The 16,923-nt window shown below is 50.1% G+C and overlaps 1 protein-coding gene across 5 annotated transcripts in view; it reads left to right on the top strand.

Moving 5' to 3' along the window:
• Positions 1 to 3,830: 3,830 nt before the first annotated feature.
• Positions 3,831 to 16,923, top strand: part of TCERG1 (transcription elongation regulator 1) — a 31,122-nt gene continuing 18,029 nt past the window's right edge. For 2 of the 5 annotated variants that reach the window (XM_080626981.1, XM_080626980.1), the window contains exons 1-6: positions 3,831 to 3,948; positions 4,824 to 5,049; positions 8,334 to 8,486; positions 8,677 to 8,920; positions 11,679 to 11,921; positions 15,657 to 15,719. In XM_080626981.1, the coding sequence (XP_080483107.1) occupies positions 3,863 to 3,948; positions 4,824 to 5,049; positions 8,334 to 8,486; positions 8,677 to 8,920; positions 11,679 to 11,921; positions 15,657 to 15,719 (1,015 nt within the window). In that variant the 5' untranslated portion in view covers positions 3,831 to 3,862. Of the gene's footprint in view, positions 4,691 to 4,823; positions 5,050 to 8,333; positions 8,487 to 8,676; positions 8,921 to 11,678; positions 11,922 to 15,656; positions 15,720 to 16,923 lie in introns of all 5 variants that reach the window. The other 3 variants (XM_080626983.1, XM_080626982.1, XM_080626984.1) reach the window with 3 other exon arrangements.

Raw genomic sequence — 16,923 nt, 5'->3', positions numbered from 1 at the left:
ATGCAGCAGCTGATGCTGTGGATGGGAATGTGTTAAAGTCTGACAGCGCCCAGGCCTATCTGCTGCTCCAGCCCCGCTGTCAAGAGGGATCATGGTACAGGCACGACTGATGGAGGGGCACAACCAGCACACGTGGGGCAGGAGGTGCCAGCCCCAGGGTTTCTGCCCCCAAACCCACCTCTGGAGCCACACCACAGGGTTACTGAAGGGTTTAAATGACATTATCCCCCTTCAGGGCTGCAGAAGCAGAGGGGTGAGAAGTGTGATGTGATAGGTGCGATGTGAAAGGGTACAGCGTGATGTGGCACGGTGGGTACCACCACTGCAGTGTGCACACCAAGGGGCAAGACTCCCCATCACTGGCTGCCCAGGCTTTCTTCAGATCTTCCTCTGCATTCCCAAGGTGTGGTTTCCAAACCCAACAGTTATTCAAGCCCCACAGAAAAGCACAACCACAAATGCTTTTCCCTGCCCTTAGTTTAATAGCCTAGCAGTCAGAAAACATGGGAGGGCCGCTCCACGAACAGGTTTGCTTTGAAGTTAAATTAGCCAGAGTGAAGCCGATTTCCATTTTATTCATTGCTATTCTGCAGGACTAAACAACAGATGCATCAGCAGAACAGAGGGGGCCCGATCCCGATCAGAACCATCATCCAAGACCTTCCTGTTTATCTCTCTTTCTGCAGCCCACAGCTTTGCAAGAGCTGCTGGGCCTGGGAACAAGCAGCTTCCAGGGATGCAGGGACCCAGCACGTGGCACTCCCCTCCGCCAAAGCCGTGCTGTGCTCCTGCCAAAGGGACAGGCTGGAGCCAGGCTGAGCCCTCGGCCCTGCAGGGACCTTCCCCCCCCGGGGACCTGCCCCGGCACCTCCGCGAGGCGGGTGAACGCTGCGCCGCGCGATGCCAGCTCGAGAATGCCGCCCTGCGGCGCGGGAGCTGGGTCTCCTCGGCAGATGCTGGCCTTGCAGCAGCCCGGAGCCCTGCAGACAGCCCAGGGCAAAGTTTCTGATTCAGCATTACACTTCAGCCTCAACCCTGAGAACAGCTGAAGAGCAATGACAGGAACTCAGCGTCTCCGGGGTGAAAACCAGCTCCTATCACACAGCTGCCACAAGGAAGGCAGCTCGCAAGGAAGGCCATTCGCTTGGACCTCGGGAACTTGGGCAGATTTGAGAGGGAGTATCCAGAAAGTGACATTTCAAGCATCCTCCCTGTGTGCCTAGCGGAGAAGTGGGACCACGCAGGGAACAGCCCTTCAGGAACCACAGGGATCAGACGTTTAAAGAGGTTTATAGTTCAAAAACCTCCACGGAGGATGCTCTTTCTGGAGCAGGGGCAACAGCTTCTGAGCCACCCCAACAAACCTGGGGTGGACCAGTGAGAGGAAACCCAGGCCAGAGCCCTGTCCGTTCTCACCACATCCGCATGGCACCAGCAGACGCAGCAGCCCCGCAGTTGGTTTAGGTCTGGGTTTCCATCTCTCCCTGGCCAAGCGCTGACTGCTGGAGGTGCTTCCCAGCAGCAGCGCAGCCGGAGGCGCTCCCAGGAGGTGAATGGGCTGGTCCTGGCCTGGCCTCCTCTGCACCAGCCCCGGTGTCCAGCCGAGCGTGTCCATGCCCACCGACCCCCATGTACCGGTGCTCCTGGAGCCTGCTCTGCCGGCTCATTAGTGAGGGTGTCCCTGCGTTACTAGAACTCAGGATTTTAATGACACTGAGGGGAAGTACGTGTTAAGCACAACAAACTGCTGCTTTCAAGAACCCCATCCTGCTCGGCCATCGAACTTGTCACAGTGACTCAAGGTTAATTGCTCCTGGAAGAGCTGCAGCCCGAGGATTAGTGGCTGGAATGTTTTGAGGAAACAAAGCTGAGCAAAGGGTGGGGTGGGAGGGCAGCGTAGAATGGGGCCCGGCTCCCCCCGAACCCAGGGACGGGCCTGGCAGCTTTCTCTGCCAGCCTGTAATTAATGAATTATTGAGACAATCCTGAAACAAGCAGATGAAAAGGGGATGAAAGACGCTGGTGGCACGCAGGCAGCCCTGCTGCTTGGGGAGGAGCTGAGCTATCGCGTCCAAAGCCTGTTTTATCTCCTGTTGTCAGAAAGCGACGATAATTCGCGGGGGGGGGGGGGACGGGGACGGGGACGGACGGGACGACGCGGCTCCATCTACTCTCCCCTCGCGGAGCACAGACGGGCTCCTCGCATCCTGCACTGGGCAGAGCCCAGGAGTTTATCCCAGCTCCTCCCGCGGCTCCCGACAGCGGCCTCGGGAACAGGGAGAGCTCGGCTCCCGGGGCTGCTCCCACCGAGGTGCGGGGCCGGGGACACGCTGGGGGCAGCTCCCGGGGCCGCTGTCAGGAGTCCTCGAGGCAGCAGCTCAAAGCAAAGCACATGAATAAAGAAACCGCGAAACGAAACCAAAGTCTGCGAGAGGCTCCTGAGGGCGGCACCTCCGGACGCCTCTCAGCAGCTCGCATCGCCTTTATTATTTAACAATAGACACGTTGCTCCTTTTCTTTTTGACAGAAAGAGAGGAGTGGAAAAATCGGGACAACAAAATCAAAGCAACCGGAGACGGGAAGATCCTATGGCTCCGGGCTTCCTCCCTCGGCACAGGGAATGCGGCTGTGCGGGGTTACCGCCGGCTCCGTCCATGGGTGCTGGGTTTGCTCCCCCTGCAAGTGCCGCAGGAAGGGCTCCTCTCTCGCGTGTGGAGCGGTTCAGTTACGGAGCACGAGATCAGCGTGGGACCGGGTGTCTGAGCGCAGTGTGCTTCCCTTGCTCTCGTTGGTTAACGGCTGTAACGAGTTCCCAGCTCACCACCCGTCAGCGCCAAGGGACACGGCCCCGGGGCACCCCCGATGCTTCAGACCCAGCTCCACGGTGCCCACCGCCGCAGGGCTCCCCAGCGCTGAACACAGCACCGCCGGACGCTGCCTCTGCAGCGGGCACTGCCCGGGCGCTTCACACCTCCGCGCTCCAGCCCGGGCGCTGCAGCGCTTTGCGCCCGAGCCACGTCCCCGCTGCTCGTCCGTGCTCGGTTCGCCACAGCCGCGCCTCAGCCGGCGCCGGGGGAGCCGAGCGCAGCAGCCCCGGGGCAGCCCCGCGCGGGCAGGTTCCTGCTGCAAACGGAACCACGTGCGTGACCGCCACTGACCCCGCGGGGAGCGACCGCCGCGGCGCGGACAGGGCTGCACCGGGGTAACCGCGCCCACGCGGCCGTGACGGGCAGGGGACGATCCCTCGCCGGGGCCACCGGGGGGCGCTATCGCCGCGCCCTGCGCCAGATCCGCACCGCGATAGCGCCCCCCGGCGGCCCCGGGGCACCTTTCCCCATTGGCCGCTGGCTCTCGCTCCCCACCCGCTCATTGGCTGCTGCCGGTAACTCCGTTTTCCGGGAGGTTGCCCCCCCCCCCGCCCGTGCCCCGCCATTGGCTGCTGCTCGAGCTCCGCCCCCGGTGACGCGTGGGCGGGACGCTTCTGATTTGGCGTTTGTGGTTGGGAGCCCGCCGCCGCCGCGGGATGTGATTGGCGGTTGCCGCACGGGTTCCCGCCCGCTGATTGGATGGAGCTCCCTTCAGTTTTTCGCCCGGCGCCCCGTTCCGTCTTACGTGAGGTCAGATCCGCTCCTTTCCCCGGGTCACGCCTCACGTGACTCATGCCGCAAGCGGCTGTGGCCGCCAGAGCTCAGCCAATCCCGGCGCATCTTGCTTGCCCCATTCAAAGTCGGCGGGTACGGGGGCCAATCACGGGGCGCGCCCGCCCCCGGGCCCGCTGACGGACGTGCGGGACAGCCAATGGTGCGCGGCGGGGCCTGGCCGCGGCGGCAGCGGCGGGGCTCAGCGGCGCTGCGAGGCGGCGATGGCGGAGCGGGGTGGCGGCGGCGGCGCGGGGGCCGGCGGCGGGGACGGGGAGGCGGCGGCGGAGCGGTTCGGCAGCGAGCTCAGGTACCGCGCGGCCGCGAACGAGGTCCGCGGCCCGCCCCGGCCAGTGAGGCCTTCCCGCGGCGCTGGGCCCAGGCGGGGGCTGCTCTCGCCGCCTCCATTTCCTGCCTCGCTCGCGGCCGGCGCCGGTTCGGGCCCCGTGGAGCCTACTCGCTGGGCCGGGCCGGGCCGGGCCGAGCTGCCGGGAGCGGCGGCGTCCGGGGCCCTCCGGCAATGGCCGCCCCGGCTGTGCGCCGCGGTGTGGGTGAGCAGGAGCTGGGGTGCTTCTGCCCCGCGCAGCGTGCGGCGCTGCTCGCCGCCGCATAACCTTTGTTATAATCACCGGAGCGGGCACCGGCACCGCGTTGGCGCTCGTGGGGTAGCGCTGTTCTTTTGCGAGCAGCACGGAGCGTTCTGTGTCCCAGAGGTGACTGTCCGCACTGGCGGAGCTTTCGCGAGGAGGGCGGGTGGCACCGCGGGGCCGGTGTGTGGCCAGAGCCGGAGCTCAGCGCAGACCGCATGCACGGAGGTGCAGCAGCTCCTGCTGCTCGGGTATCGAGCCCTTGGCAGGGCTGAGATCTGCTGCTGGAGCCGCCGCGGGTCTCTGTGCGGGGAAGCATTAGAACCGCTGGTCTTGTTGCAGACCTGGGTGCACTGTCTCAGCACTGTCTGCCCTCACCCCCCACGGGGCTGCTCGTCTCCGCGAGTGAGAATTAACGTTTGAGAACTGATAAACCTGGGTTGCTAGGGAGAAGAGACTGCTGAGGTACCTCACACTTCACTTTGTGCAAACTTGGCAGCTTCTCCACACCCTCTCCGGTGTTATTGTGAGAGTTGGTTCTACTGCAGCTGAGCAGGGAGCGAAAGCAAACGCTGTGTCCCTTTGGCCTTGCCCACAGGATGGCCCAGCAGCAGGCCCTGCGGTTCCGTGGCCCAGCACCGCCACCAAATGCAGTCATGAGGGGCCCTCCACCGCTCATGCGGCCACCTCCACCTTTCGGCATGATGCGAGGGCCCCCTCCACCCCCTCGGCCCCCTTTCGGGCGCCCTCCCTTTGATCCAAACATGCCCCCGATGCCACCACCGGGGGGGATTCCTCCACCGATGGGACCTCCACACCTGCAGGTAAGGAAAGGGGGGCATCATTGGTTTGTTGAGGTGGGATTTAGGGATTTTTTTCATGTTTGTTTTCACACGTGGAAATAATAAGAGGAGGTGGTGTTATAACAGCTGGTGCATACCTGTGGTGTGTAAGTGCTGCTTCTGTTCAGCTCCTTGAGGCAATTCTAAATGAATCAATTATGCAGTTAGGATGGGCTCACCAGCAAGTCTTTACTGAACCCTGACTGTGTGTTGCTGCCCTGTGGCCGTGTGCAGCATGGGATTTGGCTGCTGTCAGATGTCTGTAGGACCCATAAGCCTTCCAGGGCTGTTTCGGTCCTGCCCGTGTTTGCATGGTGAGGAGTGATGGACACACACGGTGACTGTGAAGCTGCAGCTGGGTCCGTGTGGGGCCCAGCATGGGCTGCACCTTCTGCTGCTGTGGGTTGTTATTGCCTATCCCCAGGGCTTGGTTCTGTGTGCAGGCAGCAGCTCCAGGAAGGAGATGTATCCTCAGCGCCAGGGCGGGTTTGGTGTCAGTGCTGGGCTCAGGAGGGGCAGCGTTAGCAGCGTGTCAGAAATTGTCCACACATGGACAAAGAGAAATGGAACATTTGGAAAGAAATCCAAGCGTGGGCTCGCTGTTGGGCTGGAGCAGCTGCAGGTGGCCCTTGTGCCGGCAAAGGTTTACTCTTGGCAGGGGGACAGTGCCTTTTACCTTACACATGTTGTTGTGCTTTGTGGTTTCTTTTAAACTTAGAGCATTCCCAGCGCCTATGGGGATGGTGTGAGCCTGCTGGCCTCAAGTGAGGTTTCTGTCTGCATTTCGTAGAATCCCAGACTGGTTTGAGTTGAAGGGACCTTAAAGCTTCTCCAATCCCAACCCCTTGCCACGGGCAGGGACACCTTCCACTAGAGCAGCTTGCTCCAAGCCCCTGTGTCCAACCTGGCCTTGAACACTGCCAGGGATGGGGCAGCCACAGCTTCTCTGGGCACCCTGTGCCAGTGCCTCAGCACCCTCACATGGAAGAGCTTCTGCCTAAGAGCTCATCTCACTCTCCCCTCTGTCAGTCTGATATAAGCTAAGATCCAGCTGTAGCCTCAGTTTGTGTGCTGTCACCATTCCGAGCCCAGCATTTCCAGGAGGAACCAGTGTGTCTTTTTCGTAGCAGTTTTCTTTCTGCCTTCTCAAGCAGAGCATGTTATAATGTGGCCTGCTCAGGGAGGTGTGCAGTAGCTGTGCATTTCATTGAGACATTCTCAGCTGAACAGGAGTCCTGTGGAACTGAAGAGCGAAATAGTGCATTTGAAGGGTGGAAACAGGCCCCTCCCCTTGCTGATTGTTATCTCTTCCTTTCATTCAGTAGGAGGGGCCTGTTCTGTGTTGTGTTTTCATGCTCAGCTTAAGTTTATTTAAGACCTTTTCCACCCACTGTGTCTTTTTTCTGGTACTCCACGATCCCGTTTTCCCTCTTGGTGTCAGTGCTCCTGTGCCTGTGTGCTGCCTCGAAAGCCCTGCAGCAGTGAAGGGTGCTGGAGTGTGCAGTGGAACTCAGACTGTGGGGACACCAGGACCTGCTTCCTCTTGCTGTTTGAAGAATCAACCAGAGCTCATCTGAAGCCCCAAGCCCAGCTGCTGGTGTCCCCTTGATTTATGTGTTTGATTTACACTGTGGATGTGCTCAGCGTGAGCTGAGCTCATGCCATGATAAACAGCTCAGCTGGTTTATCATGCCATGCAGTAAGCATGTTGTCTGCAGCTCATTACTGCCCATGGAATCCATATACCAAGCTTGGCTGCATTTTTCGTGCCATGACAGTGCCGTGCTCCTCTTTGCACCAAATGTTTGGGTTTTGTTTCTAGTGCAAGGGGAGACCCGATGCTGAAAGGACTCTGTGGTAGAAACAGAGGTGAGTGGAGCTGAAGGCCCTCTGATCCCCAGGCCCTGTGCCCTCCTCGTTCACAGGAAAGTTCTAACCCCTTTGCAGGAAAAAACGGCAACAGCAGGCAAAAAGTGAGCTGTACTGCGACCTTTTTGCAGCTTCTAGAGCAGTGAAGTAGCGTGTTGTGGCCGGGTGGAGGGGCTGTGGGGAAGAAATAAGGAAGGAAAGGCAGGCTTTACCTTAATGGCATTTTTTTGTTTGGTGTGGATTTTGTCTACATACTCTCAACTTCCTTTGTACCAGTATTTAACAAAACCCAGAGCTGTACAGGAATTTAAAAAGCAGTTTAGAACATCACTGTTACAGTAGGAGCTTTGATGTCAGGAAGCTTTTAGGAGCAGCCGGGTGCAGAGAGCACCATGGTGCATGGGCACTGGGGATGCCAGCGGCCCCCATGGCACTGGGATTCCAGCACACGTCCCAGCGTCAGCAGAGCCCCATCCTGCTGCAGGTGCGTTCCGCTCTGGGGCTGTGGGTTGGGAGTGCAGAGCTTGAATGTTTTTACCAGTGAGCTCTTGGTGGAGTGGAAATCTCTGAATCACAGGTTCAGTTAGAACTAGAGTGATGGAGATGACTGGGCCAACTGTAGGTGTGTGCACAAGAAGTTAGAGAACTTGGTGGGTTTTGTTGTCGTGTCTTTTTTATAGGGAAGTATCCACAATACTTGTTATGCACAGGGAATTTCAGAACAATCCAAATAAACAGGTAGAAGAAGAGAACTTTATGTACTTAGAATTAGAAAGCAGGCGTTCAGGTGGCAGTGGTGTGCAGGGCACTTCTGGGTTTCTTATGAGGGTGCTATACTGAAAATGTAATTTGATTATTTTTTAATTAGCACTAGTTAGAATTCTAGTTAATGGGAAATCAAGAAGAGTAATGGATTGTAATGAAATCCTCTGCTCTGCTAATAAATTGGATGTCTACTTGTAATTTGGTTGGGTTTTTATGTACTGTGTTACTGGGAGGGTTACTGTGTAACTGTTCAGTGGTATATTTGATTGAGAGCTGGGTATGTCTGAGTAGCAGTTACTCAGGAGCAGTGCTTCCATTTTTGCTCTTTTTGCACTGGGATATTTTCTCCTTTTCAGGAGAGAAGTCTTTTTCCACCCCACCTTTGTCTGATACTTTACATTCATGTTAGTGTCTCAGAAGGGAAATGCTTCCTGCAGCAGTTCTGCCATCGGTGGTGGCTTGATAGAAGCACATTATCTGAGCTGGTGGCATTAGATTGTTAAAGAAGCTCTTGAGACTGATGGAATTAACCTTACCATAGTTTACTGTCTGTTGGTGCTTTAATAAAGAAAAGCTGCTTCAAAAATTGTCATCATTATGTTATGTTCATTATTGTTGTTATGTGCCTTTAGAGACCACCATTTATGCCTCCTCCCATGGGCAGCATGCCACCACCTCCGGGTATGATGTTCCCCCCAGGGATGCCGCCTGTTACTGCCCCTGGCACACCAACAATGCCCCCAGCAGAGGAGATCTGGGTAGAAAACAAAACTCCAGATGGCAAGGTAAGGAAGTCACCAGGAACAGTGAAGTGATGGCTGTACTGCTATGGCGAGCGTGTTGCCATACGCAGTCTGGCACCGGGGTCTTGTCTATCCTCTTATTAATTACTCTTAAACCAGGAGGAACTGGACCATTATAAATGCTCCTCCTCTAGATAAGCAGCTGCTTGATGATGATGTTCTTAACTTGTAGGTCTATTTCTATAACGCGCGCACACGTGAGTCAGCCTGGACTAAGCCAGATGGGGTCAAAGTGATTCAGCAGTCAGAGCTGACGCCAATGCTGGCAGCACAGGCCCAGGCCCAGGCTGTTGGTGCCTCCACACCGACCACCAGTAGTCCTGCGTCTGCAGCATCTCCTTCCACCTCCTCGAGCACTCAGTCCTCCACCACCTCTACCACCACCACCGCTACTTCTGTCTCACAGACGATTTCCAGTGAGTAGCTGAGGGTTCCTGATGCTTTGCGGTGGTGGGGAGCGGATGGAGGGATGGGGAGTTACTGCAGCAAAAGCTTGGTATCCAGGAGAAAGTTGTTTGAGCATGGAGTATGAATTTAAAGCACAGTTATTTAATCCAGAAGAACCTTGCATGCCAACCTGGTTTATTTTTTTCCAATCTGAAATGGTTCTTAGATCTTTGTACATTTATCTTCTGCTGTTATCACATCATCTCAAAGCTATTTTGCATCCATTTCCTTTTGACTGTACATAAAGCTAAATAGTATTTCACAAGGCAAGTTGATCTGAGGTGGAAATTACAGCTGTAGCAGTTCCCTTTTTGGTTCCAAAGTGGTGTCTGTTGCTGTAGAAGGCCAGATCTTTGAGTGCGGCTCCTGGGCTGTGGAATAGAGCTGCTTCTGGTGTACTACTTCTATTAGCATTGTTCTTCTGACTAAGTCTTGTAAGTTCCTCTGTGCTAGGGTTGTACGAAAGAGGAAAAAAAGACCTTAGAGCCATTATTGCTCATTCGTGACCTTTAAATAATAGTCTGACAATTATTGCTGTTTACATGGGCTGAGCCTTTGCTTTTAAGGGTTTTCCAGCCAAGGGAACCTCAAGAGGAAAGGGGACTTGAATTATGCAGCATGCGTTTTTATACTTAGCATCTGCATATAATATAGTGTGATTTATACTGTACTTTGGCATCTGTGCTAACGAAGTGCCTCCAGTGCAGAGCATCTATATTGAGATGTGTGTTATGTGCTGTAGATCCGTTTGCACATGATTGTGGAAGCAGTAAACAAGGAGTGAGATCACCCAGCATGAGCAAAGCAAGGCATGCCTGCTATGGACGAGTTGGGTGCATATTCCTTTCTACAAGCCCGGTGCTTGTGCTTGCCAGGAATCCTGTTGTTTGACAGTCTTGATCACTGTAGCTGTGCTGGCAAAAGTCTGTGCCCTGAATCAGGCCAGAGAGTACGCAGAAGATGGGCAGTTGCTGAGCTATTTGAACTCCAGCTGTAGTGTGTAGTTGCTCTGGAATTACTTCATCTTTTTCCTGTAACAGGTGAGACAAGTCAGGCTTAAGTCACCATATAGAATCATGGAATGATTTGAGGTGGAAGGGACCTTAAAGCCCATCCAGTTCCAATCCCTCTGCATGGGCAGGGACACCTTCCACAAGAGTAGGTTGCTCCAAGCCCCATCCAAGCTGCTCCCCATCCATTTAACCCAAACTGCAGAGATCTGTGTATGAAAGGGAGTCGAGTTTAGGTAACCCTCACGTTACACCTTAAGTTAACACCAAGGGAGGACGGGTCATTAGAGTAACAAATAATTTGTATTGCTGAAAGCATTTTAGGGGTTTTATTTTAGTTGAGAGGTACCTTAGTGCTGTGTTCAGCTGCTCTGTTGTGATATGGTCTACTCTAAGGACTTTGCTGGCTAACAGGAGTCGGGCGGGAGGTGAATGTTGCTTCTGCCCCAAGGCCAGGCTGCTGAGAGCTGATCCTGCTTTTGGAGTAGCCCCTTACGCACCTTTGCTGAAGTTAAATTTCCTAATGTCGAACGCTAAGAATCTGTTCCACTTCTACCTGTTCTACCTGCTAAACTTTGTCTTTGCTTCCAAGAACTGTTACTGTTGGTGTCTGTGCCTAGGTGATAAAATTTTATCATTTAAATTAGTTTTATAACTCTCAGACTTGTAAAAACCTGCGACTTCTGGCTGAGTTTCATTCTTGTCTGATACTGATTTGACTCAGGTCTTGAAACAAATCACATACTGACTCTCTGCTCTGTTTCCCTGAACTGTAGGCAGTGTTAAGAACTTTCACCCTTTCTGAAACTTAATAACAGATATATATCTTTATTTACATTTGCTAATGCTGGTATGTTATTGGGGATGCTTCTGGTAGTCATTAAGTACTGCAGAAAACACAGTGTGCCCGTATGTAGGATGGTCAGAAGTTGGTGTGGTTCCTGCAGTGTTATTTTTTAATTAGCTCAGTTTTCCAACAGTTCCTCCCCCTCACCAGATCTCACAGTGCAAATCTGCAGGGCTGGCCAGTGGGTTTAAGCAGTCACTCTCCAGTTCCCACTGGCCAGTGCTGGGATGTGCAGCACTGTTTGTTAAGTGCTGATTTCAGTCCTGCTGCAAGGATATGGAATGGAACACTGGTGGTGTATTTTCCCACTGGCAGGCACTGAAGACCTGAACAAAAGTGCTTTCCTTTTCCTTGCTGATTGACACATTTTTTAAGTTGACATTTTCCCATTCTTGGATCACAACTTCACAAGCACAGCTCTAGAGAGGCTGCTGCCATGCGCACGCTGCTGTCATGCACACTCTGCCACTGTTCTGTTAACAAGCAGAACCTGTGTTCATTTAACAGCAGAACAACCTTTTCCATTTGCAACTCTCTGTAACGTTCCTTTTCTGGTTTTCTGAATGGGGATACAGAGCAGAATTCCATTTCAGGCTGTGTTTGTCCTTTGATACACCCTTGCTACCGCTGTAGAGACTTGTTAGGTGTAAACAATGGGACAAAGTAAAATTTGAAACTGAGTTTCTTGGTGAATACTTAATGTTGCAGAAAAGGCAAAAGGGTGTTTTGCCCATGAGTGCCTTCCTGCTGATGATCTCTAAGCGTATCTGCTTATATCTGTTGGGAAACAGAGCACCAGTATGTTTGCAGCAGATCTATTGTAGTGTCTGAGATACAAGGTGTTCTTTGTTGTTTTGTTTTTTTTATCAGCACCTACCACACAAGACCAGACCCCAAGTTCGGGTGTTTCAGTTGCCACACCATCAGTCAGTGTTTCAACCTCTGCTCCTTCTGCTACACCTGTGCAGACTGTACCCCAGCCAGTCCCACAGACATTGCCTCCTGCAGTTCCTCATGCAGTACCTCAACCAACTGCAGCAATTCCTGCTTTTCCACCAGTAATGGTACCTCCATTTCGTGTCCCCCTTCCTGGCATGCCTATTCCACTTCCAGGTAAATTGGCAAACTGTAATTGTCTTGTCTGCTACATGTCCATGTTGTCAATTTGTTTGCACTCATGTGTCCACTGTGTACAGAACTTGCCTGAATCCTCTCCACGCAGAGTATTTTTGAAAGAATTCAGGGTTAGCAGACAGACTTTTTAATTAACAAAGAACATGGAAATTTTTTTACTTCTTGTTCTTTGATACACACCAGAAAACAGCTGCATTTAAAACATGTAATCCTTTTTCTTTTAGATGATAAGAACTGCACTAAACACTTCTTAATCTCATGGCACATAGATATCTTGTCATCCTGTTGAGCTTCTAAGCAGAATCCACATGGGACTCCGAGAATATTGTAGCACTATATTTTACTAATTGCAATAATACTCTAATTTTTTTCTACTTGCTTGATTTAGCCCTTAAGTCTTCTGTGTAAACATTTATTAGGACATGGCTTTTAACCAAAAGAAATTAAAATAAAAGAATATATTTATGAGCAGGAAAAATTGCCATTTGAGTGCATTACCCCTGAATGGTGTTAGGTGTTTCCAGGTCTCTTAGCATGCAGTTGCCAAGCATGATGCTGTTTGGGTACACAAGATGTTGAGATTTAGACTGAGGACCATAACAAAGGTGTTCAAGGCACTGGGGTGTTAGTCATAGATTTCAGGTATAAAGACCGTTGAGAAGAAATCTTAGATGGCAGCCCAGTGGTAGATCATATTTTCTGAAGTTTTTATAAAATACATAGATATTCAGGGAAGTAATTTCAGGCTGACAGGAATTTGGACTCTGGTGCCTGTAAGTGCTGCAGAGATCCTCCTAAGAGGTCACTGAAGCCACTGGTTGTTTTAATACCATGTTGAGTTTGCAGGGGTGCATTTGAGTTCCTGTGCTACTGCTGAAGTCATTAGCTCTTTTCAGTATGCAGTAATGGTAAATATATATCGAGGGCTGATGATTTTCTGTGACAAAGGAAGGTTTGAGACTGAAGTTGTGTTGGATACAAGTTAGTTTCTGATAACGAGTTACAAAGAAGCAGCTATGAGCAGTGTCCTCACGTCTTTGACTCAGTACAGCTGAGTGAGCTGACTTCTTTCCTGCTGTCCCTGTAACACATAGATCTAGTACATACAAAGGGAGGCCTTTACCTTCCATTAAATTGCTCAGATGAAAAGTAATCCCTTAGCACACTTCCTTGATAAAGGATATAAACATCAAAGTATTCAAAATGGGTATTAATTCTGCTAACTAGAAGAGAGGCCCAACTTGGAGTTGCCTCTGCTTTTAGGATAGTCTTCTAAAACAACTGGGCGAAGTTCCCTCAGCCTGCATTTTGCTTGAAAAGGAAAGCACAGTGTAGTACTCCTTTAAGACAGAAAAGAACTACTATTCTGAACATGATACTCAAGGCTGAGCAAAAATGGTAAAGGATAGAGGGAGAATTCTGATGTGTGTGTATCTGGGGTACTGCAATTTCTCACATTGGCAGCAAGGGTCAGCATAGAGTGAAGTCCTTAGGTACCTTTGGAGGCTGTAATCATCTACCCAGCTGTGAGCTCTTTGGGGAGATGGGGATGGTCACAGCAACAGAGAAGAGTGCCAGTGAAAATGGATGTGCTGGGCTGTGAGCCTGGGTTGGGTTTATTCATAAGCTCTCATCAAAAAGTTTTGTGCAGTAAGAAGGGAAGATGGAGCAAGGCCCTTGAGCTCCTCCTTAAACCCATGCTTGAAAATAATCTTTTTCAGAACTTGCCTGGTAGCAAGTCTTAGGTCTGGCCTGTCCTGTTCTCACAGTGAGATGGGGCTTTCAAGTGGCACCCTTAACACGTAGGAGGGACACTGCATACTCTCACTGACAAGTCTGAGTTGTCATTTTACCCGATTTAAAGTTGTCATTTTACCCAATTACAGAACAAAGTTAGTCTGCTTCTCTCAGCTAATTCTGACTTGGTTGTAATGGTTTATAAACACTGTAAAGAAAAAGGAAACCTTTAAAATATTTTGCAGTAACAACAAACAAGAGGAGTTAGAATTACTTTATGGCAGGAGAAGGTGAAGTTAAAAAGGCTCACCAGGCTTTAACTTGTAGACATTTGGGGTGTTCAGCATCAGATCTAATACCAGCTAGGTTGCTTTCAGTTTACAGAGACAGAGCTGAACAGTGCTGCTGTCAAGTGATCTCAAAGTTAATCTCTGTATTGCACTGTAGTAAGCTGGAACAATGGAAGAGTTGCTTAGTGATATCTCATAATCTCAGATCTTAAAAAGTAAGTCTGCTTTCTCTTAATTCATATGTTAAAAGTTAGTTGTATGTTTGAGACTGAACTTGGCAGAGGAAACAGTTTGGGTATTTGCTGAGTCTTATCTGCGCTGCAGTATCGGATCCCAGTGACCCCGCAGATGGCATTATTTATACTGACCCAATTCTGAGACATGCTGTAACTTCCTTAACAAAACGAATTGTCAGATTCATACTCAAGTATATAACATGAACACCCCCCCCCAAATTGAGGCAAACACTTCATTCAGTGCTGTTTGAATCAATGTTTTTGTGTCTCAATTCATACTTTTTTTTATAAAACCAGTTTTGGATTCTTTCACTGGAATTATCATTAAAGACCGTTTCAGTTCTGTCTGCTCACAAATAGTTTGAAAAGAAATTGGCAGTATTTTTGTATGCTTTCCATTCTAGATCTCCAATGAAAAATAAAACATTACTTTGGTTACAAACACAGGGGTTTAATTTCACTTTGCACCTCAGACGATGATTTGAAACCGTTTAAGTGGAAGTTTCTGAAGTATTTCAGTTTCTGAGTGTCCAGACCTGACCATCATAGAGAGAACTTTGACAGTTTTCTTTCACGCCCCAAACTGGAGGGTTTGGAAACTCATTCCTCTTACCCCTGATGTCCTACTGCATTTTGTGCCTGGTTGAAGAGGGTGAGATGCTTTCCTCTTTGTGGCCTTTCTGTGTCATTCCTAGTGACTGGAGAGCAGAGCAGTGCACAATGCAGCCTTTCCCAGGGCTGGTTATGCTGCTTCCAGAGCATTTTTCAGCTCGTGACATTCTTGATAATGAAAAGTAAAGAAAACATTTGCTGCCACTGCCCAGTGCAGCCTTGGTACCTCCTTTTGCAACTTCATTGCTTTCATTTCTTTCCCCTCCTTCCTCCTCCAGCCTTTCTGTAATGCCCCCAACGGCCTCAGCTTTCCCACAGGGATGAGCTTGGCTTTCCCCCTGCCACATCTGCCTAATTCACATCTGTCCTTCTGCTCTTCCCACTGCTTTCTACACACAGCAGCAGACTGAAAACAGCAGAGCCTGTTTGCTGCACTTGGCTACTGCTCCCCAGTGGGTCTGAGCAGGGGCCGTTAGCAGGGCATGTTCCCCTGGCACTGCCCTGCAGGAGCGGTCTTCCCCCTTGGATGAACTTAAACCCCTGAGTCTTCATTGAATACCATTTTCTTTTTGATGGCATCCCAGTGATTTGCTGAACAGCTGGTTTAATGCAGGCAGAAACTGTCACTGCAGCTTCAAATTAGTTTTATATTTGATCTGGCATAAAACGTTGTGGTAAAAATAATTCACATTTCCTTGCCGGGAGACTTTCTCTTTGCCAGCATTCCAAATTCTATTTGGCATTCCAAATTGGAGCAGGAAACCCATAGTGTCCAGACTCCCCGTGGTAGCTGACATACAATGGCAGCTTTCCAACATGCTTGCTTGTCCCTTTTGCAGGTGTAGCAATGATGCAAATAGTCAGCTGCCCGTATGTAAAGACAGTCGCTACCACCAAGACCGGTAATTTTCAAAACCATCTTAGTTCGTTTTGTCTGTAAGTTGGCATGGTAGTGAATGTTGTTGTTTATTTTTTATTTATTTCTTTGCTTCCCAAAGTGAATGAGTATATATATCTCTATATGCTTGATTTTCAAAACCAGTATAAATGCAAATATCATATTTGGCCAGGAAATAACTTTCCCAAATAACTGTTAGTGGTAGCTTATTTTGTGCAAGAACCCAGTACAGTTTTCTGTAATCATTGAGTTCTGTAATGACTGTGAATCTCTTCATGCCCATACTTCTTAGTTACTAGTTCCTTGTGTGTGTATTTTTGTTTTTCCTACTTCCACCTGTGTGGTGACCTGACTGTGCTCGCATGTTGGTGTGCGTGTCTGTGCGTCTTAGTATGAAGTTTCATTTTTCCAGTTGTGGATTTAAGGAAAGTCACTTTATGGCAATGTGTAATGTGTGCTTTTCTATTGTTTGAAAAGACAGACTTTTTCATAGAAATGTTAAGGCTCAGAATTATGATCCTATAGTTCTAGTCCTATCCAATTTGTTTTCCTAGAACTCGTAATTCAAAATGTGATCAGTACATCCATTCTGTGGGCTAGGTAGAGGAATACTAGGATAATGCAGCATTCTGGCTTTCTGATCTTGGGATATTTACTTGCCATGTTGCTTTAGGATGTGCATAAAATGTTTTTCCAATCACTATGCAGTACTAAACAAAACTGTCACACAAGCTGAAATTGTTTCACTTCCATCAGCTTTCATTTAAGGCTCTGAAGTCATGTCAGCTTTAAGTCAGGGCCTAAGATTTAGCTGAGTTCTGCCCTGTATTACATGGCTCAAACTTGAGCCACTGTTCTCTTTTTTCAAGGGCAATCGGAATAGCTCTTAAAATGACAATTTCATTACACAGTGGAGTAGATTATTAAAAAAAATAATTATTTGTTATACAGACCTAATAAAGACTTTTTAATAAATAGAGCACTTAGATTTGAAGTATGAAAGCAAACGCCTAAAAGCTGACAAATCTGTGCTGTGCAGAACTGCACATGACTCAAAAAGCTATCTAATTTGCCTGCTAATAGGGGCATTGCTGACTGTAAAACAGGGAGCAAGTGGAGTCAATGCATTGCTTTGCAGCTTAACTGGAAATCTATCTTTATGTTTATTTATCTAGGTTGATTGTAAATGAAGTCAGTGAAGTGCTAGG

Source organism: Psittacula echo, assembly GCF_963264785.1.
Source record: "Psittacula echo genome assembly, chromosome: 11".
Lineage (NCBI taxonomy): Eukaryota > Metazoa > Chordata > Aves > Psittaciformes > Psittacidae > Psittacula > Psittacula echo.
The sequence above is the reverse complement of the archived record's forward strand: the minus strand, read 5'-3'. Positions and strand labels throughout refer to the sequence as shown.